The sequence below is a fragment of the Podarcis liolepis genome, assembly GCF_965112155.1.
Source record: "Podarcis liolepis genome assembly, chromosome: 15".
In the NCBI taxonomy this organism is placed as follows: domain Eukaryota; kingdom Metazoa; phylum Chordata; class Lepidosauria; order Squamata; family Lacertidae; genus Podarcis; species Podarcis liolepis.
In genome coordinates, this window is record NC_139566.1 from 1,813,117 (window position 1) to 1,838,775 (window position 25,659).

The 25,659-nt window shown below is 45.3% G+C and overlaps 3 protein-coding genes across 8 annotated transcripts in view; 2 read left to right on the top strand and 1 right to left on the bottom strand.

Moving 5' to 3' along the window:
* LOC310694273 (uncharacterized protein) overlaps positions 1 to 16,565 on the bottom strand; it is an 82,566-nt gene extending 66,001 nt beyond the window's left edge. Inside the window, exon 1 of the mRNA XM_083477369.1 lies at positions 16,397 to 16,565. The gene's annotated coding sequence lies outside the window, so the exon portion shown is untranslated. The remainder of the gene's footprint in view (positions 1 to 16,396) is intronic.
* LOC310694238 (SLAM family member 9-like) lies at positions 3,663 to 15,681 on the top strand. 6 transcript variants are annotated; one of them, XR_014519571.1, is made up of 8 exons: positions 3,670 to 4,018; positions 7,685 to 8,065; positions 9,143 to 9,445; positions 11,235 to 11,342; positions 11,915 to 12,015; positions 12,134 to 12,178; positions 12,889 to 13,026; positions 15,499 to 15,681. XR_014519571.1 is itself a non-coding variant. In XM_083477284.1 (6 exons), exons 1-5 carry the CDS (start codon positions 3,742 to 3,744, stop codon positions 12,004 to 12,006), a joined length of 1,161 nt encoding a protein of 386 aa, XP_083333410.1. In that variant the 5' UTR covers positions 3,670 to 3,741; the 3' UTR covers positions 12,007 to 12,015; positions 12,138 to 12,156. The 6 variants fall into 6 exon arrangements, 2 of the variants coding, with proteins under 2 accessions (XP_083333410.1, XP_083333411.1); XR_014519572.1 differs by lacking the exon at positions 15,499 to 15,681 and adding an exon at positions 15,215 to 15,490; XR_014519573.1 differs by lacking the exon at positions 15,499 to 15,681 and adding an exon at positions 13,790 to 14,321.
* A 308-nt stretch (positions 16,566 to 16,873) lies between the features above and the next one.
* Positions 16,874 to 25,659, top strand: part of LOC310694144 (hemicentin-1-like) — a 107,101-nt gene continuing 98,315 nt past the window's right edge. The window contains exons 1-2 of the mRNA XM_083476931.1: positions 16,874 to 17,380; positions 18,449 to 18,793. Of these exons, the coding sequence (XP_083333057.1) occupies positions 17,308 to 17,380; positions 18,449 to 18,793 (418 nt within the window). The 5' untranslated portion in view covers positions 16,874 to 17,307. The remainder of the gene's footprint in view (positions 17,381 to 18,448; positions 18,794 to 25,659) is intronic.

Genomic DNA, 25,659 nt, shown 5'->3' on the forward strand with positions numbered 1-25,659 from the left:
GATGGTGGCTAATAGATTGAGGTTGAATCCTAACAAAACAGAAGAACTGCTTTTGGGGGGGGGCAGGGCAGGGGCAGGCAGGTGTGAGGGACTCCCTGGTCCTGAATGGGGTAACTGTGCCCCTGAAGAACTAGGTGTGCAGCCTGGGAGTCATTTTGGGCTCACAGCTCTCCATGGAGGCGCAGGTCAATTCTGTGTCTGGGGCAGCTGTCTATCAGCTCCATCTGGTACGCAGGCTGAGAGCTTACTTGCCCACAGACTGTCTCACCAGAGTGGTACATGCTTTGGTTATCTCCCGCTTGGACTACTGCAATGCCTTCTACATGTGACTACCTTTGAAGGTGTCCCAGAAACTACAACTAACCTAGAATGTGGCAGCTAGACTGGTGACTGAGAGTGGCCGCCAAGATCATATAACACTGGTCCTGAAAGACCTACATTGGGTCCCAGTATGTTTCTGAGCACAATTCAAAGCGTTGGTGTTGACCTTTAAAGCCCTAAACAGCCTCAGCCCAGAATACCTGAAGGAACGTCTCCACCGCCATCGTTCTGCCCAGACACTGAGGTCCAGTGCTGAGGGCCTTCTGGTGGTTCCCTCATTGCGAGAAGCAAAGCTACAGGGAACCAGGCAGAGGGCCTTCTCGGTAGTGGCGCCCGTCCTGTGGAACACCCTCCCATTAGATGTCAAAGAAATAAACAACTATCTGACATTCAGAAGACATCTGAAGTCAGCCCTGTTCAGGGAAATTTTTAATGTGTGACATTTTTGTGTATTTTTGGTCTTTGTTGGAAGCCGCCCAGAGTGGCTGGGGAAACCCAACCAGATGGGCGGGGTACAAATTATAAATTATTATTATTATTATTATTATTATTATTATTATTATTATTATTACCCCAGACCTCTGCTGCACCTCCCCACTACACTGACCCTGCTTCTCAAGCCCCCAGTCACACCCTCGACCTGCGCACACTGGAGACAATGAGGAGCACAAACACCCCCCCCCCCCAATTTACCACCAGCAGCAGCACCATTAGCTCTTTGCCACTCTTGTCCAGCCCTCCACTCCCTCCTTCCTGCAACTGGTGGGTTGGGGGCATGGCTGGATTTAGGGCAACACAACTGATTCCTCCACACTGGACACTGAGCTAAGAGGGCTGTTGTCAATGACTGATGGCAATGGGTATGTGGAAAATGAATGACATATCCATGCGTTCTGGTTTCCATGACGGTGTCCTGTTGCACCAGAAGCAGTTTAGTCCTGCTGCCCACATGACCCGAAAAGCTCTCTGTGGACAAACGCCAGCTCTGAATGTGAGATGAGTGCCTGAATGTGAGATGAGTGCCAAAACCCCATAATCACCTTTGACTGGACTTTACCATCCAGGGTTTGTTTTTTGTTTTTTATTTTACTTTTAGCTATGTGTCATTCAGTCAGTCAGTCAGACAGACAGACAGTTTTATTGCACATAGCCAAAGGCTGCTGCAATGTACACAGAATCATTCAACAATTAAAAGAAAATATACTAGATTGATACAAAAAACTTAAAACATTTATAGTATCAAGACATTACCTACTCTAAACAGAGCTATCAAAGTACCTTAATATACAAGTTAAGACATTAAACAATAATATTTATAAGCTAAAATTATCACATGGCCACTAATATATATATAAAAATAATGTTAATTAATACAATTATATTAGATTATATTTTTACCTATGTGGAACCTCCATATGCTAGAAGGTCAGACAGTGGGAGAGGGGCTGCTGCCTCCATGGCCTCCCTTTGGCGTGCCATTTTCACTAGTGTATGGTTTCTTACACACAGTTTCTCCTAATACATACATTTTTGTACACGTGTAGTGATTGGAGAAGTGCCTCACAAAAACCCAAATTACAAAGGGAAGCTGCATTTCACAGGTAAAGAACCAGTCGTGGCTGACTCTGGGGTTGCGGCACTCATCTCGCTTTACTGGCCGAGGGAGCCAGCATACAGCTTCCGGGTCATGTGGCCAGCAGGACTAAGCCACTTCTGGCAAACCAGAGCAGCGCATGGAAACGCCGATTACCTTCCCGCCGGAGCGGTACCTATTTATCTACTTGCACTTTGACGTGCTTTTGAACTGCTAGATTGACAGGAGCTGGGACAGAGCAACGGGAGTTCACTCCGTCGCAGGGATTTGAACCGCCGTTGCTGTTAAAGACTGGTAGTCATTGAAGAAGTAAACAATAAACATGTCAGAGAAAAGGTTTGTTGATTTTAATAAAATAACTGAAGCATGTCTCCTTTATTAAATACTGTTTTGTGGTTAGTCTGTTTTAAGAAAATCCTCTAGCTCCCATATGAGGTTTCCAAAGGCCTGTAAAGTCCTTTGAAAGGTCTCTGTCAGTTGGAGGGAAAGAAACGGAGGCCAGCCAGAGTACAAGAGCGAAGCGTCTAGTAAGACTGATCTTTATTACAGTATTTGAAAATGGGAAAGTATTGCAACAGGGTCCCCACTCAGGACACAGGAGGGAGGAGAATCCAGAACAAAGGAAAATCAGAATGTTATACTATCTCCACGTGGTCTGCCCAACAGGAGCGTCAGTCATACACCAGAAATACATCATTAAAAGGAAGAACATCAGATAGAGTGACAGATAAGTTCATAGGTCACATGTAAGTCATTGACACCTGACAAAAGGAGAGGCAGGTATGGATGGTCTTCTGTCTGTGTCAGGTCCAGGGAATTCTATTCCCCAACCCCCACCCTGTGGGAGCATGAAGCAAGGAAAAACATAGAGTGTCTTTAAATAAAGTGAGTTTATTCAATAAATTTAAATAAAAATGAGTTTAATCAAACATCAAGGTGAGAGACAAAGAAATCCAGCCAGTCCCTCATAACGACATTGCTCCAAATGAGCTCCTCCCACCTCCCTTCCAAGAAACAGCACTAAAAATAACTAAAATGTCACAGTGACAGATAGGTAGCCGTGTTGGTCTGCCATAGTCAAAATAAAAAAATTCCTTCCAGTAGCACCTTAAAGACCAACTAAGTTAGTTCTTGGTATAAGCTTTCATGTGCATGCACACTTCTTCAGATACACTGAAACAGAAGTTGCCAGATCCTTCTATATAGTGAGAAGGTGGGGAGGGGTATTACTCCGAAGGGTGGTGGGAATGGGAGATTGGCAGATAGCTGAGATGAGCCTGTTGATGACTCTTAACGACTGTAATAGGTCTTACAGGAAAAGGCAAGGGGCGAGAAGGTGAAAAATGGCTAAGTCATGTATAATGGGATAAGAATCCAATGTCTCTGTTCAGACCAGGTCTGAACAGACTTAGTTGGTCTTTAAAGTGCTACAGGAAGGATTTTTTTTATTTTAAAATGTCACAGGCAGAGAGTAAAAATAGCACTGATAAATTTGAGCCTGGCAAGGGGTATCCTATCCCTCACGGAGTGTGTGGGTGTGTTTCTGGCCAGCTTATAAATGTGGTGCCAACATTTTAAACATGGTTACGGCAGGGTAAGAATCACTCTTAGAGAGAACTGAAGGTTAAAAAAAGGTAAAGGTAAAGGACCCCTGGATGGTTAAGTCCAGTCAAAGGCGACTATGGGGTTGCGGCATTCATCTCGCTTTATTGGCCGAAGAACCTGGCGTTTGTCCACAGACATTTTTCCAGGTCATGTGGCCAGAAGGACTAAACCACCACTGACGCAACAGAAACACTGTGACAGAAGCCAGAGCACACAGAAACATGCAAGAAGAGAGGAAAGGGCAAGAATCCCTCTCAGAGAGAACTGAAGATAATTGTAGCTGCTTATTGTTGACATTACCAATGTCTGCTTTGTGTTGTTGTCGGGATGTCAGAGGCCAAATATCAGTCTGCAAGCTGAGAAGATCAACTCTGCTTTTGTCTCACCAGCAGCCATACCTGAGTCTCCTTCCACAATCAGACAGAAAAGTTAATGAAGACACTTGCAGAAGCCTCAAGATCCTTCTCGTATTCAAGCTGTTAATCTACTCTTCCTTTGGTAAGTCCTTCAGGACTTGTACAGCTTTCAAGCCTCTCAAGCCACAGAAACGTTTTAAGTCTGTTTTGTTCCGAAGGGGTAAATAATTGACAATGATAAAGTTCGTTACTGGTTCCCTGTTGCTAATTTGCATGGAATTGCTAAGCATGGCTCACTGATAAAACCCTCTCTGCGCCTTAACCCTTCCCCCCTGTAATAAACAAAAATCTGCCCTTATTCCCTCATGAGGAACACAAGAGCCCTTGTGGAGTCCTTTGTAGGTTCTCCATAAGTTGGAGAAAATAACAGAGGCCAACCAGAGAATATTGAGAAGCCCAAAACTATGTTCTTGAAGAGATCCTACATCCCCTTCCTCGCATTGTTGGGAACAACTTTTAGAGTGTGTTGTGACACTTAATCGCTACTGAACATTCCTCTGATTGTGGTCATTTGTACAAGTTAAAAAGGGAGCTGTGGACAAGGATACATTGCCTTTCGATGTAGGCTTCAAATTACAAGCCAGTTTGTACCAACTAAACATTAGGAAGAACTCTGACAGTAAGAGCCATTCAAGAGCCATTCCTCTGGAAAGTTGTGGACTCTGCTTCATTCAAGATTTTTAAGCAGAGGTTGGATGGCCATCTGCCAGGGATTCTTTAGCTGAGATTCCTCTGTTACACCTTTGGAGGAGACAGTGAAGCAGACAAGGCTGTGCTGCAGATGAGTCAGGCCGTCATGCGAGGAGGAATTCGCCTTCCACTCCTACAATTAGGCGCCGTTTAAAAAGGGGTTGGATCTCCAGCGTTCACCAGCCTGCTCCCTCGAAGCCTGCAGATTGTTCCTGTTCCTGACCTGGGTGAGTTGAAACATTGCGGTATCTTGGGCATCAGAGATAGGTCATAATATACTGTTTGAAGATTGGGAAAGACTGTGGAAAAATGATTTAAATTTTACAGATTGTTCTTTACTGAAAGAAAACTATATGAAAATGATGTATCGATGGTACATAACACCAGTATAGATAGCAAGAATGTATAAAACCGGCTCAAATGTATGTTGGAAATGTAAGGAAAAAGAAGGGATCTTTTTATCATATGTGGTGGGATTGTAGAAAAATTAATTTTTGGAGGTAAATAGACATTGTTGAGCTAGATGGACCTATGAGTTTGACTCAGTACAGTGGTACCTCGGGTTACATACGCTTCAGGTTGCAGACTCTGCTAACCCAGAAATAGTGTTTCAGGTTAAGAACTTTGCTTCAGGATAAGAACAGAAATCGTGCTTCGGCAGCGGCAGGAGGCCCCATTAGCTAAAGTGGTGCTTCAGGTTAAGAACAGTTTCAGGTTAAGAATGGACCTCTGGAAAGAATTAAGTACTTAACCCGAGGTACCGCTGTATTTGGTGTCCTGTGGATACTAGACAACCCTTTTTAAACATAATCCTTTATTAGGCATAGCAAACCACACATTATCAAACAGACACCGTATACAAATTGTGTGAAATACGAGCTCAGCATAACAACCCTTGTTCTGAGAAGCATTTGGATGTGGATGATCTGGAGCCCCCAGAAATTTCTAGCACTCAGGAATATCTGAGAACAATGTTCAAGCAGGACTGTCAAAGAAGAAACGAGGAAGAGGAGGCAGAACAGCCCCTAAGCCTCTGGGAGTTATGGGATCTTAAGAGGCAGAATAAGATCATCACAATCAGTAGAAGGGACTAATCTGACTCAGCCTCCAGAGAGGTGGGACAGTCCTGGGAGGGAATAATAAAAAAGGTGTCCCGTCCCCCACTTCTGCATGCCTAGGAGTGCTTGGCTCCAGAGCAGGGTTCCTTTTGAGTAAAGGGCTATTTATGAGGAGGACCTCAGCTTTGCCTCTTTGGGAGTTCTGGCAACTCTGCCTTAAAATCCTCAAGAGGAGGCAGAGAGCGCTGCTGAAAAGACGCTTCCCTTCTAACCCTGATCTTTTCCTGCACTGCCTCCCTGTGGCCATGCCTCTTAGCCGTGCCTTTGCGTATGTTCTTGCCTGAACGACTGCCTCGGTGTGGCCAGATCTTGCAGTACAACTTGTCTGTGCCTTTGCCTCAATTGCTTCACTTCAACCAGACTGTGGGCTACTCTTAAATTTTCCTGTTCCTCCTTATCTGAACTGTGTGCTTGTGGCCTTTGCTGTGGATTCTTGCCAGTCTGGACCTGTGGAAACAGGACATTTGGGCTTCTGCTGAGAGTGCATATACCAGCATGGGGCCTCATCATCATCATCATCATCATTGTATACTGCCCTTCATCTGAAGAACTCAGGGCAAAACCGTCAGTTTGCATTTTTAGTGCAGAAAGTATGGATCTGATGTGTAGACATCTTTCCTATTCTAATTAATTCAAGTGGGTTATGAAAGCTGATCTTCATCAAAGAAGCAAGCAGAAGGTTCCGGATTTTTGGGTTATTCAGGGAAGCTGAGTACAACTGGTTTGAACTACTGTAGCTCTCTTGTCTCTTTCTGTCAAGGTCATGCTGACTATAATAAGAGGCCAGAAGGAGTCTGGATTTCACTTTCTCTTTCTCTCTCCCTTCCTTCTATTGTGGTGTTCTGTACATAGTATGCTTAGTGTTAAGGTTTAGTCTTATTATAAGTTATTGTAAGTTTAAGTTACCGTATTTTTCGCCCCATAGGACGCACCGGCCCATAGGACACATCAAGTTTTTTTGGGGGGGGAAATAAAGAAGGAAAAAATTATTTCCCCCCAGGCGCTTGTGGGGCAGGCAGCGGGGAGAAGCGCTCTTCTCCCCATCGCCCACCTTCAGATCAGGTCCGGGGACAGCAGGAAGACGTGCTGCGTCTCCCAGCTGTCCCTGGAGCTTGTGGGGCAGGCAGCGGGGAGAAGCGCTCTTCTTCCCGCCGCCCGCCTTGAGATCAGGTCCGGGGACAGCGGGGAGACACGCTGCGCCTCCCCACTGTCCCCGGAGCTTGCGGGGCTGACGGCGGGGTCTCCCCGCCATCAGCCTTCAAACCACTTCGGGAGACAGCGGGATGGCGGCGTTCCGCCTCTCTCTGTCCCCCGACCTTGTGGGGCTGGCGCTGGGGCTCTCCTGAAGCCTGGAGAGTGAGAGGGGTCAGTGCGCACCAACCCCTCTCACTCTCCAGGCTTCAGCGAAAGCCTGCATTCGCCCCATAGGACGCACACACATTTCCCCTTCATTTTTGGAGGGGAAAAAGTGCGTCCTATAGGGTGAAAAATACGGTAAGTCTGCTGCAACTGGATTTCTTATGGACAGTGCCAATCCTGAATGTTTTGGATTTGTGACCATTTTGCTCATTTGTAACAGTAAAGGTCTGCTGGATGAAGTAATAATTGCCTCTGGTCTATTTTTTGGGAATCCTGCAACATATTTAAGTTGTTGCTCTGCTTACTATGCATTGGAATCTACTCTCGATCAATACTGAGTAGAATTCTATGAAAAAACACAGCATAAAAATACAAGATAAGAACACAAAATGCATAATAAAAACAAGAACAAAAGAAACCAATAGCTCCTACTCCGCCACCCCACCCCCACCCCATTTCTCTACTACTGTAGCTTCCTCAGCTCTTCCTCTGGCTCAGACAATGGTGGTGATGAGAGTGAGGAGTGATTGGTGCTAACCCATGTTCTTGTTCATTTTCCCCCTCCTCCCCTGCCCCAATAGGCACTTTGAGTCAAGCAGCAGAGAATCCGACCTATCATGTGAATGGGATCCTGGGAGGATTGGTATTCCTTTCTTTAAATGCACCCTCAGCCAAAAAAGTGGTCAAAATTGAATGGGCCTTCCACCCCACATCTGGGGATTCATACCTGCTTGGTGAGTTCAGGGATGGAAAACTGGATCAATCAAATTTCAGGAGCCAGTATGAACAACTGATGGAAACTGAGGATGCCGTTGCATTGAGGATCAAGAACTTGGCAATGGTTAATGAGACCACGCTGAGGATCGAGAACCTGACAATGGAGCACGGTGGGCTCTATGAAGCTCGTACCTGGTTTAACGCTGCGCAGTTCCAAGAACACCACTTCATCCTCACTGTTTATGGCAAGTAATGTTTTCACCATCTTTGTCAGTTTGTAGTGGAGCTGAGCATAGAATGGGAAGATCATGAAATATGATGGGGAACCTTTTTCAGCCTGAGGGCCACAGTCTCACCTAGGCAACATTCCAGGGCCACATGCCAGTGGGGCACAAAATCAGAGGAAATAAGTGTGTGGAACATTGAGTCTAAACGTTACTGTTCTACAATATGCTAGTTTCTTCACATGTGTGCAGCCCTCATCTTCCATCCAGGAAGCAAGGGGCATCATCAAGATTCAGTAATACTTTTCAGCCAGACAAAATAACTCAAGAAGGGTGTGAATCAAGGCCATGAGAGGAGTATATCTGGGAAAGATATATGGCTCTGGGAAAGGACTCGGGGAGAGAGTCCTGAGTGACAGATAGAGATTCTTGGAGGGACATATTTGGCCTCTGGGCCCAAAGGTCCCCACCCCTGCCCTACAGTTACCGAGACGCATGTGGGGCACGTACTTCTAATGTAATGATCTCAGGCAGACAAGGAAGCCCCGATAAGAATTCATGAGTTTCTGGCAGTTTTATGGTACATTTATTTACAATTAGCATGCTAAGCATGGCTCCAAGCCTGATGCTCTTTACTACGAGTTGATCACTCTGAGTCTCCGCCCCCATCGCAACACAAAGGGTGCCAAAGTCCAGTTCTTCCTCTCTTGTAATTCTGTTGCATTTTAACATTTGCAGCTCTTCTGGTTCAGGGAGGAGGTAGATGAACTCCCCCCCCCCCACTATAAAATGAAGATCCCTCTAAACGTTGCTTGTCTCCTGGTTGCATAGCAACCCCCTCAATGTTATCTATCTCCTCCCCTCCCTCTGCCTGTGAGTTCTCTGAGTCTGCTGCTCTATCTGAGTCTGGGAATTCTTGATGAAGTGGTGCAGAACTAACCCACTCCTGCTCTGTCTGTGGCTGCAACCCCTCGTCCCCAGAGTCAGGCTGTGGCTTCCTCTGTACTGGCATTCCTTCATCTCCAGAGTCAGACTCTTGCTAGGCATTCGATTCAGCCACATCCCTGACACCTATCACTTTCATTTCTGTTAAAACAGAGCCAGTGCCAAGACCATGGATACACCATAAAGTAGAATCCAAGACTCCAGAAGGCTGCAATGTGTCCTTACAGTGTCATGCACCTGTAAAGGAGGAGTACAATATCTCCTGGAAAAGAGGGAATCCCTCCAGGGTCTTAGTAGGAGGTTTGGATAAGTACTGGCTTTCTGACAATGGAAGGAATCTCCATGTCTCCTGGCAAAAAAGCTCTTCTGACTCCACATTCACTTGCCTGGTCAGCAATCCTGTTGATCGAAACCGTGCCTCATTTGACTTGCTCAAAATTTGTGCAAGTGGGGAAGGTAAGATATGTATCATCCCTTTCATAACCCACTGCTTCTGCTTGGAGTGGTGAATACTCAGGCAGTCCCTCAAGACAGGGATTGTATAAGCAAACACTCCTCCTTCCTTGCAAGCTTGTTAGCAGGTTTGGGCCAACACAGCTCTGCTTGCAGACTATGCTTGACCCTATGAGTTGCTGCTCCTGAGCTTAAGAGTCTCGTGCTCTACCAACTAAGCTATCCTGCTTCTTTGATTTCTTCTTTGATTCCTAGGCTGTGCCCTGGGACCCACAAAAATGAAATCAGCAATGATATCTGAAGAGCCATGCCATTCTTAGAGCATCTACTCCCTGCAATGGGACTCCCAGAATCCCCAGCATGACTCAGGTGCTTTGCTTGCTATTCCTGCTGCAGTGAAGGCGAGCAAATGCACCATGCAAGTTTATGTCTCCAATTATAAATGATGGGTTTGGACCCAGATTTTGTGATGCTTAGAGTGGAGTCTCTGAGGACAAATGCATTTGGTTTGCTTCCCAAACCCATAAGATAACCGAAATACACCTATCCTTCAGAATTTTCACTTCTTCATGATGCAGCTCTCCACATAAAAAAAGTGTTCACATAAATATACAGACAATTGAAAAATAATCTTCAAAATAAGATGTGGGAAAGGAACACTGTCACTTTATGGAGTAAGAATAGTCCAATGGTAGAAATGGTTGTATCTCCTTTCTTTTCCTGAGTATGTGATCTTTTGTGCATTATATCTTATAAACACCAACAACTGAGAAACACTGGCCTGCAAATGCTCCGATTGGAGAACAGCCTTTACCAAAGGTGTTATGGGCTTTGAAGGCACTCAAACTCAGGACACAAGGGAGAAACGTGCTAAGAGGAAAGCACCTTTGGCAGATCCACACTGTGATCAACTCTCGCTCAGGAACCAATGTCCCCAATGTGTAAGGACGTGGGGATCCAGAATCGGCCTCCACAGTCACTTACGGACTCATTGTTAAAACCGTGTTTATGGAAGACAATCTTACTTGGCTATGAGGGATCGCCAAAGAAGAAGAAAGAAATATCTTATCTTATTTTATTGTCTGCCACTTTGGCAGTCTTTGGTTTATTTGGTAAATAAATAATAGAAATAATAACAAGAGTGAAGAATAATATAAAGTAATCCAGGAGAGCCAACTTAGGGCAACAATAATGGAACAAGACCTTCTTCTTTCTTACTGTATTTACTCACATGTAATGCACATCTCAGGCATGCGGGTGGCACTGTGATGTAAACCACTGAGTCGTGGGCTTGCCAATCAGAAGGTCGGTAGTTCAAATCCCGGTGACGGGGTGAGCTCCCATTGCTCGGTCCCTGCTCCTGCCAACCTAACAGTTTGAAAGCACATCAAAGTGCAAGTAGATAAATAGGTACCACTCTGATGGGAAGGTAAACGTTGTTTCCGTGCACTGCTCTGGTTTCGCCAGAAGCAGCTTAGTCCTGCTGGCCACATGACTCAGAAAAACTGTCTGCGGAGAAACGGACATCTTTTTAATGCACATGTCTTTTTTGCCAAATTACGTCACAAAAATTAAGGTGCACACTAGATTTGATGGCGCACGCATTGACATTCACCAGCAAATACTTTTTGGGTTTCAAGGTTTTGAAAATTGAGGGGAGCAATAGTTTCAATGGCTCATTCAATTTGTGCAAATACAAGTATTTGTTCTGCTTCTCTTAGTCACATAGGGGAGGTCCCTTTGGTGGCTGTTATTGCAGTGCATTCCCAGAACCTCTTATTGCTTGTTGCAGGTGGACAACAAAAGTACTGGGGGTTCCTGCCGCTTCTTGTCTGTGCTGTTGGAGCTTCTGAATGTTTGATAATGATATGGAAGAAGAAAATGTTGGGAAAGAAGAAAGGTAGAACCATCTCTGTTAATCCCCTTAATTACCTGGGATTGAGGCTAACTGCCAAATTTGTGCCTGCCTCTCCCTTGCTCCACTTGAGAGTATGTTTCCGAGCAGAATTCAAAGTGTTGGTGCTGACCTTGAAAGCCCTGAATGGCCTTGGCCCAGTAGACTTGAAGTAGACCCCCATCGTTCAGCCCAGACACTGACGTCCAGATCCGAGGGCCTTCTGGCGCTCCCCTCACTGTGAGAAGCTAAGTTACAGGGAACCAGGCAGAGGGCCTTCTCGGTAGTGGCACCCGCCCTGTGGAACACCCTCCCATTAGATGTCAAAGAAATAAACAACTATCTGACTTTTAGAAGACATCTGAAGGCAGCCCTGTTTAGGGAAGCTTTTAATGTTTGATGGACTATTGTATTTTAATATTTTGTTGGAAGCCTCCCAAAGTGGGTGGGGTATAAATAATAAATTATTATTATTATTATTATTATTATTATTATTATTATTATTATTATTATTATTGGGAGACAGAGGTTGGCCAGTGCCGTGAGATGAACAGCAGGTCTCATGTTCTGCTCTGTAGATGCTGCTTCTGCGATGCAAGCTCAAGAGAGCTCTCCTGCACCCTTCCTCAGAGGAGACCCCCCCAAAGATGGTGATGACCAGCTGAGATGAGCATGCACAGTAAGGAAGGCTGGAGGGCTGGATAAGATGCTTAGAAGTAACATAATACTATGGCATTATTTTTTAACATTTGCTAGTACTACTAGGAATAGTCAGTGCTTTCTTTCTTTTTTTCCAGCCAGAACGCTCCGGAACAGAGTTCATTTATCTATCACTTTGAAACACCATTGCAGGGGTCCAGTTACAGATAGGTAGCCGTGTTGGTCTGCCATAGTCAAAATAAAAAAATTCCCTCCAGTAGCACCTTAAAGACCAACTAAGTTAGTTCTTGGTATGAGCTTTCGTGTGCATGCACACTTCTTCAGATACACTGAAACAGAAGTTGCCAGATCCTTCTATATAGTGAGAAGGTGGGGAGGGGTATTACTCAGAAGGGTGGTGGGAATGGGAGATTGGCGGATGGCTGAGATGAGCCTGTTGACGACTCTTAACGACTGTAGTAGGTCTTGCAGGAAAAGGCAAGGGGTGAGAAGGTGAGAAATGGCTTAGTCATGTATAATGAGATAAGAATCCAATGTCTTTGTTCAGACCAGGTCTCTCCATGGTTTTGAGTTTGGTAATGAGTTGCAATTCAGCAGCTTCTCTTTCCAGTCTATTTCTGAAATTTATTTGTAGTAAAACAGCTACTTTGAGATCTTGTATAGAATGTCCTGGGAGATTGAAGTGTTCTCCTACTGGTTTCTCTGTTTTGTGATTCCCACCACCCTTCTGAGTAATACCCCTCCCCACCTTCTCACTATATACCGGTAGAAGGATCTGGCAACTTCTGTTTCAGTGTATCTGAAGAAGTGTGCATGCACACGAAAGCTCATACCAAGAACTAACTTAGTTGGTCTTTAAGGTGCTACTGGAAGGATTTTTTTTTTTTTTTTGACCATTGCAGGGGGTTGGACCAGATGACCCTCAAGATCCCTTCCTACTCTTCAGTTCTATGATTCTATGAAACAAATCATCTGAGAGGAGTGGTTGGCTACTAGCCAGGATGGCTATGCTCTGCCTCCGTGGTCAAAGGTAATAATGCTTCAGAATACAAGTTGCTGCAACCTGCAGGAGGGGAGAGTGTATCAGTTTGATTTCATAGTACCAAAAGTATTGATCTGATGAGTAGAGATCTTTCCTGTTCTAATTAATTAAGAGGGTTCTGGAAGCTTCTCTGTGTGAAAGAAGCAAGCAGAAGGTTCATGATGTTTAGGTTATTTCTTCAGAGAAGCTGAGCACAGATCCCTTAAACTGGTTTTTTTATCTCTTTCTGTCAAGGTCATGCTGATTATAGTAATAAGGCCAGACAGAGCCTGGGTTTCACTTCTTTTCTTTCTTTCTTTCTTTCTTTCTTTCTTTCTTTCTTTCTTTCTTTCTTTCTTTCTTTCTTTCTGATGTGGTATTCTGCATATAGTGTTAAGGTTTAGACTTACTATAAGTTATTGTATGTTTAAGTTAAGTCTGCTGCAACTGGATTTCTTATGGACAGTGCCAATTCTGAACGTATATGAATTTGTGACCATTCTGCTCATTTGCCTTCAGTAGCAGTAAAGCTCTGCTGGGTGAAATATTAATTGTTTCCGGCATTTGGAAATGTAAAGAAAAAGAAGGATCTTTTTACCACATGTGATGGGAATGTAAGAAAGTAAAAAACATCTGGGAAATGATATAGTGAGATGAAAAAGATGTTGAAATATACATTTATTTAAAAAAACAGTAGCATTTTTACTTGACATTGTAGGGGATGATATTAATAGACGAGAATGTAAATTGTTTTTATATGCAACAATGGCAGCAAGAATATTATTGGCACAAAAATGGAAACAAGAAGAATTACCGACGAAAGAAGAGTGGCAAATCAAATTAATGGACTATGCAGAATTAAATAAACTGAAAGTAAGGATTCGAAACCTGGAGGACCAGAGATTCTCAGAGGACTGGAGTAAATATTTGAACTACCTGAAAAGCAATTGTAATAAACAGATTCCACTAGTAGGACTGCGAGAAGTTTTGTAAGGAGGATTATGCGAAATATTGCAAGGAAGACTATGACAAGAATATTAGTTAAGGACAATTAAAAGTAATAGAGAAATTAATAAATGCAGATTAAGTGATAAAGAATGGAAAATCTTCAGAGGTAGTTGACGGAAGTCTAAAATATTGTATAAGATAAGAATGTATGTTAAATGACTGTTGGAAATGATACTTTAAAAAATTAATAAAAATGTGTGTGTGTGTGTGTGTGTTGTCTTGTCTATTTTTTGGGAATCCTGCAATGTGTTTAAGTTTTCAATCTGCTAACTATATGCTGGAATATTCTGGATCAATATTGATTTTTTTAAAAATAAAATATTTATTAAGATTTTACACATTATATCAGACAAAACAATACACACAAACACAAACAAAAAAGAACAAGTATAATTTCAAAACCTTATTTTCTTAAAACTTACTTCACCGACCTCTTCGTACCTCCCCTATCTGCATTCCCATTTCAAATATTTAGTTCAGCAAATCCTCACCCTTAATTTTATCTAATTGTCAACCTTTCTTTTCTTTTAACTAATCTTTACAGCTGTACTCCGTTTAATTTCTCACACCACATCATTCTAGCACTCATTACTTTTACAATGTTTCTTAAGCTAAATTTTAAATTTCTTCCAATCTTCTTCCGCCGTTTCTTTTCCCTGGTCTCGGATTCTGCCAGTCATTTCTGCCAGTCCCATATAGTCTATCACCTTCATCTGCCATTCTTCCAGAGTGGGTAGATCTTGTGTCTTCCAATACTTTGCTGGATCAATATTGAATAGTCTTCCATGACAGAGTGCTCAAGTGCAAATTCCTATGTATAATACATCAAACTATCTGCCTTCATGTACAGTAGATATTCTATATATCTTGAAAGTAGGCTAGGATTTGATGGGTGTTCTGTCCCCACCAGGGTCAGTTATTTAGTATTAGCAAATCTGTGTATTAGCATTAGGTACAAGGAATAACAATGCTGCCCTTTAAGAAAAGATACTGCCTTTCCCCCCTCTTTAGACATCGAGGCAGGTTGGGATATATTCTAGTTTCTATTGGCTCTGACCAGAGGGGAAGAAACCTCCCTTCCCCATTTGCAATCTAGTTTCAGTCTAGTTCTTGCATACGCAAACTCATTTGTTCTTACAGAACTCCATAGAGAACTTCATAAAATACTTCTAACCATCTTCATTCAGAGCCAAAGAACAGCCTATTGGAATGTGAGGAATATTTCTACATGTGCTTTGATTATCCTCAATAAATCTACATATAAGAGCTTTGTGGAGTTCTGTTGAGGACTATCCAGAATGAGAGAGAAGTTTCAAGACCGAACAGCGGGTAATATTCTTGACAGAACCCCATGCAAAACAGCAAAACAGCAGCCTCCTATAATGATCTGAAGGCATTCGCTTTAAAAAAGCAACAGCCCAATTTTTGCTTACAGTTTTCTTCTTTAGTAACCATTTTATTTTATTTTTTAAGCTATACCCCGTAACTAAAAGAAGAGGGAAAAGGGTGCTCAGAGTGGAGCCACTAAATTCTTAGAAGGAGCCCTTATCTCTGATCAGCCTCACACTGTTTTTGATCAAGGATGCTGATTGCTGTTTTGTGGCTGTGTCTCAAAACATCATGGTCTAATAAAAGCAGAGCAAAATTTTAAGCTAATTTCTGATCATCTTATTTATTTATTTATCTTGCTGGTTGCTTGTCACCCAAAGGTCTCCAAGGGACCTTCACATTAAAGAAAAATATATGCGCATACATAAAACCATGGAGAAGAGAGAGACGTAACTTACTGGATTCCTTTAATAGCAATAGAAGTATTTTCTCTGCGCGGCTTCCAGGCAAGGAGACAATGGAATCCAGCAGGCAAGACTGAACGCAGAATGACTAATGCAGCAGACGCGTTCAAGAAAATTCCGCCGAGCGCACAAATCTCCGTGGCGGAGTGAAACGCTGTCGTGGGACTTGCATAGTGACACTAAAAAATTCATTCAGGCAGCTGCGCGCGTGTATAAAAGGGAAAAGGGAGGCGCTAGAATGCGACAGGCGGGAGAGAAAAGGGGGACGAAAGAGGGGAAGCAGATAGAGGAGAGAGGAAAGAAGGAAAGACAGAAAGAAAGATGACATGGAAACGAAGACGAGAGAGACCGGCGAGGAATTGCAGAGGGAAAAAAGGGGGGCGGGGGAGCAAAATCCAGAGGAAGGTCGGATCGGGAAGAGATGGGGAGAGACCAGGATCTGGAAAGCAAGAGCGGGAATGGAGAAGGAAAATGAAAACACCGTCTGGAAAGCGGGCGTGGGTGTAGCCAAGGGGGGCAGCTGCCCCCCAAATAAGTAAATCAATACAAATACTTGACTGAGGGTCTGCCCCACCCACCATAAATCCTGAAGAGGCTTCTCCAAGTCCTGCCCGGGAGGGGAAAATGCGCTGAGGGGGAAGGGAGGATATTTCGGGGGGGGGGGGTCTCGGATTTAGCCCAGCGCCGGTATCCCGGTCCAGCAGCAGCAGCAGCAGCCTCGCCTCCTCGCCGCCGGCTTTCGTCCTGCCTCAAATTACCCCGCTTTTAATATGTCTTGGGCGCAGCGGAGGAGGAGCAGGAGACGGCGGCAGTGAGCATCTTCTAGCAGTGGCGTAGCGTGGGGGGTGTGTGTGCAGGGGGGGCGGCCGCACCGGGCGCAACATCTGGGGGGTAGGGTTAGGGGGCGCAAATTACTTGCCTTGCCCCGGGTGCTGACAACCCACGCTACGCCACTGTCTTCTAGCATCTTCTAGCGCTGAGCGGTGGGGGGCAGGAATTTGCGGCGGGAGGGGGCATGGATTTATTTCTAGAGGCAAGCATCACAGGCCAACCCCACATGCGGAATATTTTAAAAATCCCCTGTGCTATGCCACATGCATAATGACTCAAGTTGTGATGTGGCGTCGCGGTTTTAAAAGCCTGGCTCAGGCTGAAATGGTGGCACTGATAACTCCGCGCATGCAAATGGCACAATTTATTATGACAAGAAGTAGCATCGGAAGACTCTTTTGGACTTTACCAGGCTCTCATCTTCTAGAGGAGAAGAAAGACTGCGCACTCAGTCGGGGCAAGCAACAATCGGGGTTCCTGGGGATCGCAGTTTGTTCTGATTTAGAGCTATAGAGTGGGAATGACCTGGGAAAGGAGCGCGCAAGTGGGAAACCGCTGAGACCCCGACTTTCTAGGCGCAGGACAAGAGGAAGTGTGGGCGATCCCTTGTAAGAAAGGCATTGGACTGAAAACAAAGCTCTCTTCGCTCCTGGCCAAAATGATTGTGGAAGTCCCGAGCAGAAGCCTCCTGGTCATCCTGCTCTTCACTCCATGGATCTGTACTTCATTTGGTAAGTCCTTGGGAGAGGGAGGGAACTCTTTGCAAATGTCCGGGGGGAGAATGCAGGCTTTTGTGAAGGGGAAATAATTGACCAAGGGGAGGCTGGTGCCATTTCTCTTAGCTAGTGTTGAGCATAAGCTCCATAATCTCACCCCCCACTTCCTCCCATTCAAAGTTCTCTTCCTCAAATGCTTCAAGCTTCTAGTCTGAATCAGAGTTCTCAGAAGGTATAGGGGCACTTGCTCAAAAAAGGCTTCACCCCCCATTCTCTGGGAACCTACCCCCCAATAAGCTGCATTGTACCCCACAGGTCATTACTATAGTGCAGGGGTCAGCAAACTTTTCCAGCAGGGGGCCAGTCCACTGTCCCTCAGACCTTGTGGGGGGCCGGACTTTTTTTGGGGGGGGGATGAACGGATTCCTATGCCCCACAAATAACCCAGAAATGCATTTTAAATAAAAGGACACATTCTACTCATGTAAAAACATGCTGATTCCCGGACCATCCGCAGGCCGGATTGAGAAGATGATTGGGCCAGATCCGGCCCCCAGGCCTTAGTTTGCCAACCCATGCTATAGTATATGTGTGGGGTGTGTGTCTGTATATTTGCCTGCAAGGGCCCTCTTCCATCCCTAACCCTCCCAAAAATAGGATTTAGAGTAAGGTTACCAGATCTTTTTCAATGAATCTGGGGACACTTTTCAACTTCAATGGATTTTGTCAGGGAATGGATTTGTAAATCCAGGGACTGTCCCCAGGAAATGGGAATGTCTGGTAACCTTAATTTAGAGCAGCTTCCCAATGTATCCAACATATGTCTTCCCAGAGCCTAATTGCAGCACAGATCTAGCTATCTCTTCCCAGTCCTCTCACTGCCCTGCCACCAGGAATAGAAGGGTTATTTCAAGGCAATGTGGAAGGGGTGATGCTAAACCCAGTTGCCCATTAGATTCACTAGGGCTTGCTTCTGAGTAGACATGCAAGGTGGCTCTTGGTCTTTTTTATCTTCCAAACTGGCTCAAAGCTATTTCAGTATTTCCTCACCTATTTCCCCCCTCTCTCACCCACCCCAAATAGGAAGTTTAAGTCATGGAATGGATAATCCAATATATCAGGTGAACGGAATCATGGGAGAATCAGTCTTGTTTCCTGTAAATGTATCTTCAGCAGTAACAGTGGAGAAAATGGAATGGGACTTTTACCCGCAAAGCGGTGGCCTGGGCTATTGGCTGGGGGAATTCAGCCACGGGAAACTGGAGCACCCAAGTCCCACCGACCGGTTTGGACAACGGCTAGACATGGTGAACGAGACAACACTGAGGATCAAAGACCTGGAGTTGGATGATGGTGGGATCTACAATGCTCGCATCTGGTTTACTAAGGCACAGTTTCAAGAACAGAGTTTCAGCCTCACCGTCTATGGTAAGTAACTACTTTCCCTGTCCTGAATGCAGAGGAGAGCTACACAGATGATAAAGGGGAAGGTTGAGGGAGGTGGGTGTCTTTAGCCTGAAGGAGCGTCTCCACCCCCATCGTTCTGCCTGGACACTGAGGGCCTTCTGGCGGTTCCCTCCCTGCGAGAAGCAAAGCTACAGGGAACCAGGCAGAGGGCCTTCTCAGTAGTGACGCCTGCCCGGTGGAATGCCCTCCCATCAGATGTCAAGGAAATAAACAGCTATCTGACTTTTAGAAGACATCTGAAGGCAGCCCTGTTTAGGGAAGCTTTTAATGTTTAACAGACCACTGTATTTTAATATTTTGTTGGAAGCTGCCCAGAGTGGCTGGGGAAACCAAGCCAGATGGGCGGGGGGGGAGGAGGAGGAGGAGGAGGAGAAGAAGAAGAAGAAGAAGAAGAAGAAGAAGAAGAAGAAGAAGAAGAAGAAGAAGAAGAAGGAGGAGGAGGAGGAGGAGGAGGAGGAGAAGAAGAAGAAGAGGCTGAGAGTCATGGGTGTAGCCAAGGTGGTGGGGGCAAGGGGGCAGCTGCCCCACATATAAAGTAAAACAATAGAAATACTTAACTAACTGATCTATCATGTTGGTTCTGCCGCCCTAACAAAAGTCCCCCCCCCCAATAAAAATCCTGGCTATGCCCATGCTGAGAGGTGATATGACAGCTATCTTCAAATATTTGAAGGGCTGTCACATGGAATCTGGAACAAGCTTGTTCTCTGCTGCTCGAGATGGTAGGTCCCAAACCAATGAATTTAAATGATAAGAAAGGAGATTTCTACTAAATCTTAGGAAGAACTTTCTGGCTGTAAGAGCTGCTTGGCAGTGGAATAGACTGCCTCAGAAGATGGTGGACTCTCCTTCCTTGGAGGTATTTAAGCAGAGGTTAGATGGTCATCTTCTGGGGATTATTTAGCTGTGATGCCTGCATTGCAAGCAGCTGGACTACATGACTCTTGTATTTTATTATAATGGAATAGGATTGACACCGTTTGGCTGGTTTCTGACAGGCATAAAGTGCAAACATCACATCTTTCCCATTTCTCTTCAAATAGAGCCCGTGCCAGACCTTCAGATTCTCCCCAGAGATGTCTCCAACAGCTCAGGCATATGTGATGTAACCCTGCAATGTCAGGTGTGTGGAAAGGGGGAATTTGACATCTCCTGGAAAAGAGGGGAACCTCTCAGAGACTTAGGAGATGGCTTGGACTGGTACCAGATCTCTGACAATGGCACCAGTCTCCATTTGTTGTGGTGGTCCAACGCCAGTGACTCCGCTTTCACCTGCCTGGTAAGAAATCCCATTGGAGAGAAGGATGCCTCCTTCAGCTTGCTCAGCATCTGCCCAACTGATGATGAAGGTCAGTAATTTATGGCACCTTCCTCCAAACGATGCATTGCACCCCTTTACCCCATCACCCCAATATCACTGCTGGGGGTTGTGAATATATTGGGGCAGGGAAAAGGCAGCAGTGGAGGGTCCATTCATGTCTCTGAGGAGTGGGACTCCCAGCCACAAGAATTTGGAAATCTAAGAAGAGGATGTGTTTTTTAGAATTAAGCGGTGCTCAGTGGTAGAGGGACGCGGGTGGCGCTGTGGGTTAAAACATAGAGCCTAGGGCTTGCCAATCAGAAGGTTGGCGGTTCGAATCCCCGTGACGGGATGAGCTCCCGTTGCTCGGTCCCTGCTCCTGCCCACCTAGCAGTTGGAAAGCACGTCAAAGTGCAAGTAGATAAGTAGGTACCGCTCCGGCTGGAAGGTAAACGGCGTTTCCGTGCACTGCTCTGTTTCGCCAGAAGCGGCTTAGTCCTGCTGGCCACATGACCCGGAAGCTGTACGCCGGCTCCTTCAGCCACTAAAGCGAGATGAGCGCCGCAACCCCAGAGACTGGAACTAATAGTCAGGGGTCCCTTTACCTTTACCTTTACAGTGGTAGAGCCCCTGCTTCTTTGTTTGCAAGACGGTCTCTGGTCCAATCCCTTTGGCAACTTCAGGCAGGGCTGGGCATAATAATAATAATAATAATAATAATAATAATAAATAATATCTATTATTTATACCGTGCCCATCTGGCTGCGTTTCCCCAGCCACTCTGGGTGGCTTTCAACAAAAGATTAAAAATACATTAAAACATCAGTCATTAAAAACTTCCCTAAACACGGCTGTCTTCAGATGTCTTCTAAACATCAGATAGTTGTTTATCGCTTTGACATCTGCTGGGAGGGCGTTCCACAGGGCGGGCGGCACTACCGAGAAGGCCTTCTGCCTGGTTCCCTGTAACTTGGCTTCTCACAGTGAGGGAACCGCCAGAAGGCCCTCGGAGCTGGACCTTAGTGTCTGGGCTGAACGATGGGGGTGGAGACGCTCCTTCAGGTATACTGGGCCAAGGCCGTTTAGGGCTTTAAAGATTAACACCAACACTTTGAATTGTTCTTGGAAATGTAATGGGAGCCAATGTAGGTCTTTCAAGACCGGTCTCAGCTGCTGTTTCCAGTCACCAGTCTGGTTGCCACATTCTGGATTAGTTGTATTTTCTGGGTCACCTTCAAAGGTAGCCTCACGGAGAGTGCATTGGAGTAGTCCAAGCAGGAGATAACTAGAGCATGCGTCACTCTGGCAAGACAGTCTGCAGGCAGGCAGGGTCTCATCCTGCATTCCAGATGGAGCTGGTAGACAACTGCCCTGGACACAGAATTGACCTGCACCTCCATGGACAGCTGTGAGTCCAAAATGACTCCCAGGCTGCGCACCTGATCCTTCAGGGGTACAGTTGTCCCATTCAGGACCAGGGAGTCCCCCACACCCACCTGCCCCCTGTCCCCCCTAAACAGTCCTTCTGTCTTGTCCCCTACCCTAAACCTGGGGAGTCTCTACCAGTCAGTGTAGGCCATATTACGCTAGATAGACCCAATGGTCTGAGTCAGTACAGGGCAGCTTCCTATGACGGATATCTTCAAGACTCTGGTTTACGGGATATTCCTACCATGGAGATGAATGTGTATCCCAGATTAAAGGATGATCTCCCGATCATAAAGTTTGAATCTGCACTTTAGTCACCCTTAGAGTAAACCCATGACACCAATGAGCTTTTAGGTGGCCATGACTAAGATTTATTTTCTAAGCCTGACTCACTCTCAATCCAACCCTATGTGTAGTGGGTATGAGTTACTCGTGCGTAAACTGGTGCCTTTCTCGGTTAATTTGCCTTGTTAAAACTTTCTGACTGCACAGCCCCTTCTCATTGTGGCTGCCTCAGTCACTGGCAGGATCCGTCAGTGGGCGTTTCTTGAACCTCTTCCAACATAAAAGTTGTTTGACACCCAGTCTCCTCCTCCTCTCACTGCGCGGGAGTCTTCTGCGCAGGGAAGGCATGGGTAGCGGAGGACCTGGGCTCTCCTCACTGATGTCCAGTGAAGAGTCCTGGAGCCCTCTCTCCAATTCCCCCGTCTGCCCCCCTTTATCCCTGGTGTTGCGCTGATTGGCTTCCCCCTCTACTGAGCTGTTTCTCCCCCTGCTGCTGGGTCCTTCGCCAGCATCATCTGGGAGCCTCCCCTTCGCCTCTCGCTCCGATGTCAGTTCCCTGACACTATGGATTCAACCCTGTTGAGGCATTAGCAGGGGCAGTCTGAGTGGAGTCCCCCAGAGGTTGCTGGACTCCCAAGGTCCCATCATCCCTGACCTGCTGGCTGCTGAGGGTGATGGGAGTTGGAGTCCAACAGCACTGGGGGGGCCACAGGTCGCCTTCCCCTCCCCTGATGCCTCTTTGGAGCATAGCTGTCAACTTACAGATTTGAAAATAAGGGGCCAGCAGCCAAAATAAGGGATTTTCCCAGCACAGGTATGTTCAACTTCTGAGCCCCTCCGAGCCAAAGGCAGAAAGCCCAGCCAGCAGCCCAACGAAGCCTCAAGTGGTGGTTCCCACAGCGCAGCAACCCAGCAAAGGGGATGCAGCAAGGAAAAGCACCGTCACCTCTCCACTGAGAAGCGCTGAGCAAAGGCGAGTCCCCAGGCAACGCGGCCAATTTGATTGGCACAAGGCATGCAAGCTCCACCCCCCAGTCGTTCTCAGACTCCTTATTGGGTGAGCAACGCAGCCAAGCAAGACAGTTGGAGCCTCCCTCCTCCCTGGCCGGCAAGGAGGGAGGGAGAGGAGCTGCTTCCTCTGAAACCCGGGAAATTTAAGAGACATCATCAATAAGGGACAGCAGTGGGACATGGCTCTGGGATAAGGGACTTTCCCGCCAAATAAGGGACGCTTGACAGCTATGCTTTGGAGTCATCCCCTCCCCCGCTTTAATCTCATTGCTTCCTGATATCCACAGAAGAGGGCAGAGGATGAAACCCATCTCCAAGTGCCAGATTAAAATTCTGTGCCAGAGTAACCCAGGGAAACCTCAAATTAAGTCAATAAAAATGGAACGTGTTGGCATAGAGCGAGTGTGGTGTAGTGGTTAGAGTGTTGGATCTGAGAGACCCAGGTTCAAATCCCTACATGGCCATGAAGCATACTGTGTGACCTTGAGCCAGTCACTAACCCACCTCACAGTTTGCTATTTATTTATTTGCATCCCCCCTCTTCCTTTTTTAAAAAATTGGTTTTCACATATTACATTACAGTAAAAATGTACCAAAGCCAACACCATTTCCTCCCCATCCCCCCATACATTTACATTTCTCTTTCCTCAATCCATCATATTATTCTCTTCTCCCTCTTCCCACTTCCTTCTTCCTCCACTCGATTTCCTCCACGTTATACAATTTACAATAATCTTTGCATTCTACAACCTTCTCAAATCATCTGTTTTTTCTTCCATACAGTATTCACATTTTAATCTAGGCATATTAGCATAGCCTTTTTTGACCAATATTTTGCCATATTTTCATCAAAACATTTCCACTCCTTCTTTAATTTTTGATTTGACTGATTACTTATTATAGCATTTAATTTTGCCAAAAATTAAATATTCATTTAGTTTACAAATCCATTCCTCCTTTGTGGGTATGGTTTGTGACTTCCACCTAGCAGCAATCACTATTCTAGCAGCTGTACTTGCATATAGAAAAATCCCCCCCCCCAGGGGTATCTCATCATCTATCAATCCAAGGAGATATGTCTCTGGTTTCTTTGTTATTGATATTTTCAACATCTTCTTTAGTTCTTTGTGTAAAGTAAAAGTAAAGGGACCCCTGACCATTAGGTCCAGTTGCGGCCAACTCTGGGGTTGCAACGCTCATTTCGCTTTATTGTCCGAGGGAGCCGGCGTACAGCTTCCGGATCATGTGGCCAGTAGGACTAAGCTGCTTCTGGTGAATCAGAGCAGCGCACGGAAATGCCGTTTACCTTCCCACCGGAGCGGTACCTATTTATCTATTTGCACTTTGACGTGCTTTCGAACTGCTAGGTTGGCAGGAGCAGGGACCAAGCAATGGGAGCTCACCCCGTCGCGGGGATTCAAACCGCCAACCTTCTGATCGGCAAATCCTAGGCTCTGTGGTTTAACTCACAGCGCCACCCGCGTCCCGTTCTTTGTGTACTACTATCCAAAATTTCTTAATTTCCTCACATCTCCACCACATATGTATTGTTGTTCCTATTTCTCCACCCCATCTCCAACCGTGGTTGGATTTCAATTTGTATATCTTTGCCAACTTAACCTTACATTTTGCTATTGTGCTATATCTCAACGGACTCTTACAGGTAGTCAGCAGAGACTCTGGTGGATGATCTGCCTTCCCATCAGCATCATTTTAACCCTGGCATGTTCTGTAATAATATGGAAGAGGAAATACATATTTAAAAAGAGGTAGGAACATCTCTGTTAATCTGTGACTATGGAATTTCCTCACTGTTCATATAAGTCATAGAGGTCTTTTGACGCATGTGTTACTCTTATTTCTTCACACAGTCATCATAGTCGCTGTTTATTTGAATTTTTATACTGAATGATATATTGTTTCTTAAAATGCCATATACTACATGGGTAATTTTAAGTTGAACAGTATATACATCTGCCTAATAAGCAAACAACGTGTTTCATTTTACACTCTGCAGAAATTGCCTCCACAATTCCAGAGAACCAGCACTCTCCTGCATCTCAACAAACAATGAGGAACGTCCCCAAAGTTGGGCATGAGCAGGTGAGGTGAGTGTGGAACTGAATGAAAGGAAGGTGACTTGATATAGCAATGGGAGCGTTTCATCTGTTTGGGGGCCACTTAATGCTTATAAAATTATTAACACATTTTTTAAAAAAATAAATAAAATAAACAGCAGGTTACAAAATGGTGAGAGTATTAAGCCACAACCTCACCTACCTCCTAATCAACCCATTGTTAAGGGTTGCACTCTCATTTTATTTATTGCATTTATTGTATTTCTAGCCCAACTTTTTTGCCAAAGAGCTCAAGGTGAAGTAAGTGGCTCTCCCTCTCGTCACTCAATCTGTGAAGTGGATTATATATTATTATAGAATTTATATACCACCCTATAACCAGAGGTCTCAGGCCGGTTCACATAAAAGATAATGAAATAGAAAATCAAAATAAGAACGATAACCCAATAACACCCCCCTCAAGGCACTGAGATGCTATGGCCGGCCCCCAAGGACACACTCAGTGAGGTTCATGGTCAAGTGGGAGGATTTGAACTCTGACCTCCCAAGTCCTAGTCTGACACTAAAACCACTTTACCACACTGGTTCTCTTAGAGAAGCCATAATTTAAGAAATCTCATGTTAAGGGTAATGGCTTATGATCAAAGCAATACAGTATTTATTTATTTAACCATCCATCTAGACCAGCAGTTCTCAACCTGTGGGTCCCCAGATGTTGTTGGGCT

What these genes read in the sequence shown, in the direction of transcription:
- LOC310694238 (XM_083477285.1), top strand. Translation starts at nt 3,742, where the DNA reads ATGCAAGAAGAGAGGAAAGGGCAAGAATCCCTCTCAGAGAGAACTGAA. An exon ending in AATTTGTGCAAGTGGGGAAG is followed by an intron (nt 9,446 to 11,234) that starts GTAAGATATGTA and finishes TGCTTGTTGCAG; the next exon opens with GTGGACAACAAAAGTACTGG. An exon ending in AATGTTGGGAAAGAAGAAAG is followed by an intron (nt 11,343 to 11,914) that starts GTAGAACCATCT and finishes TCTGCTCTGTAG; the next exon opens with ATGCTGCTTCTGCGATGCAA.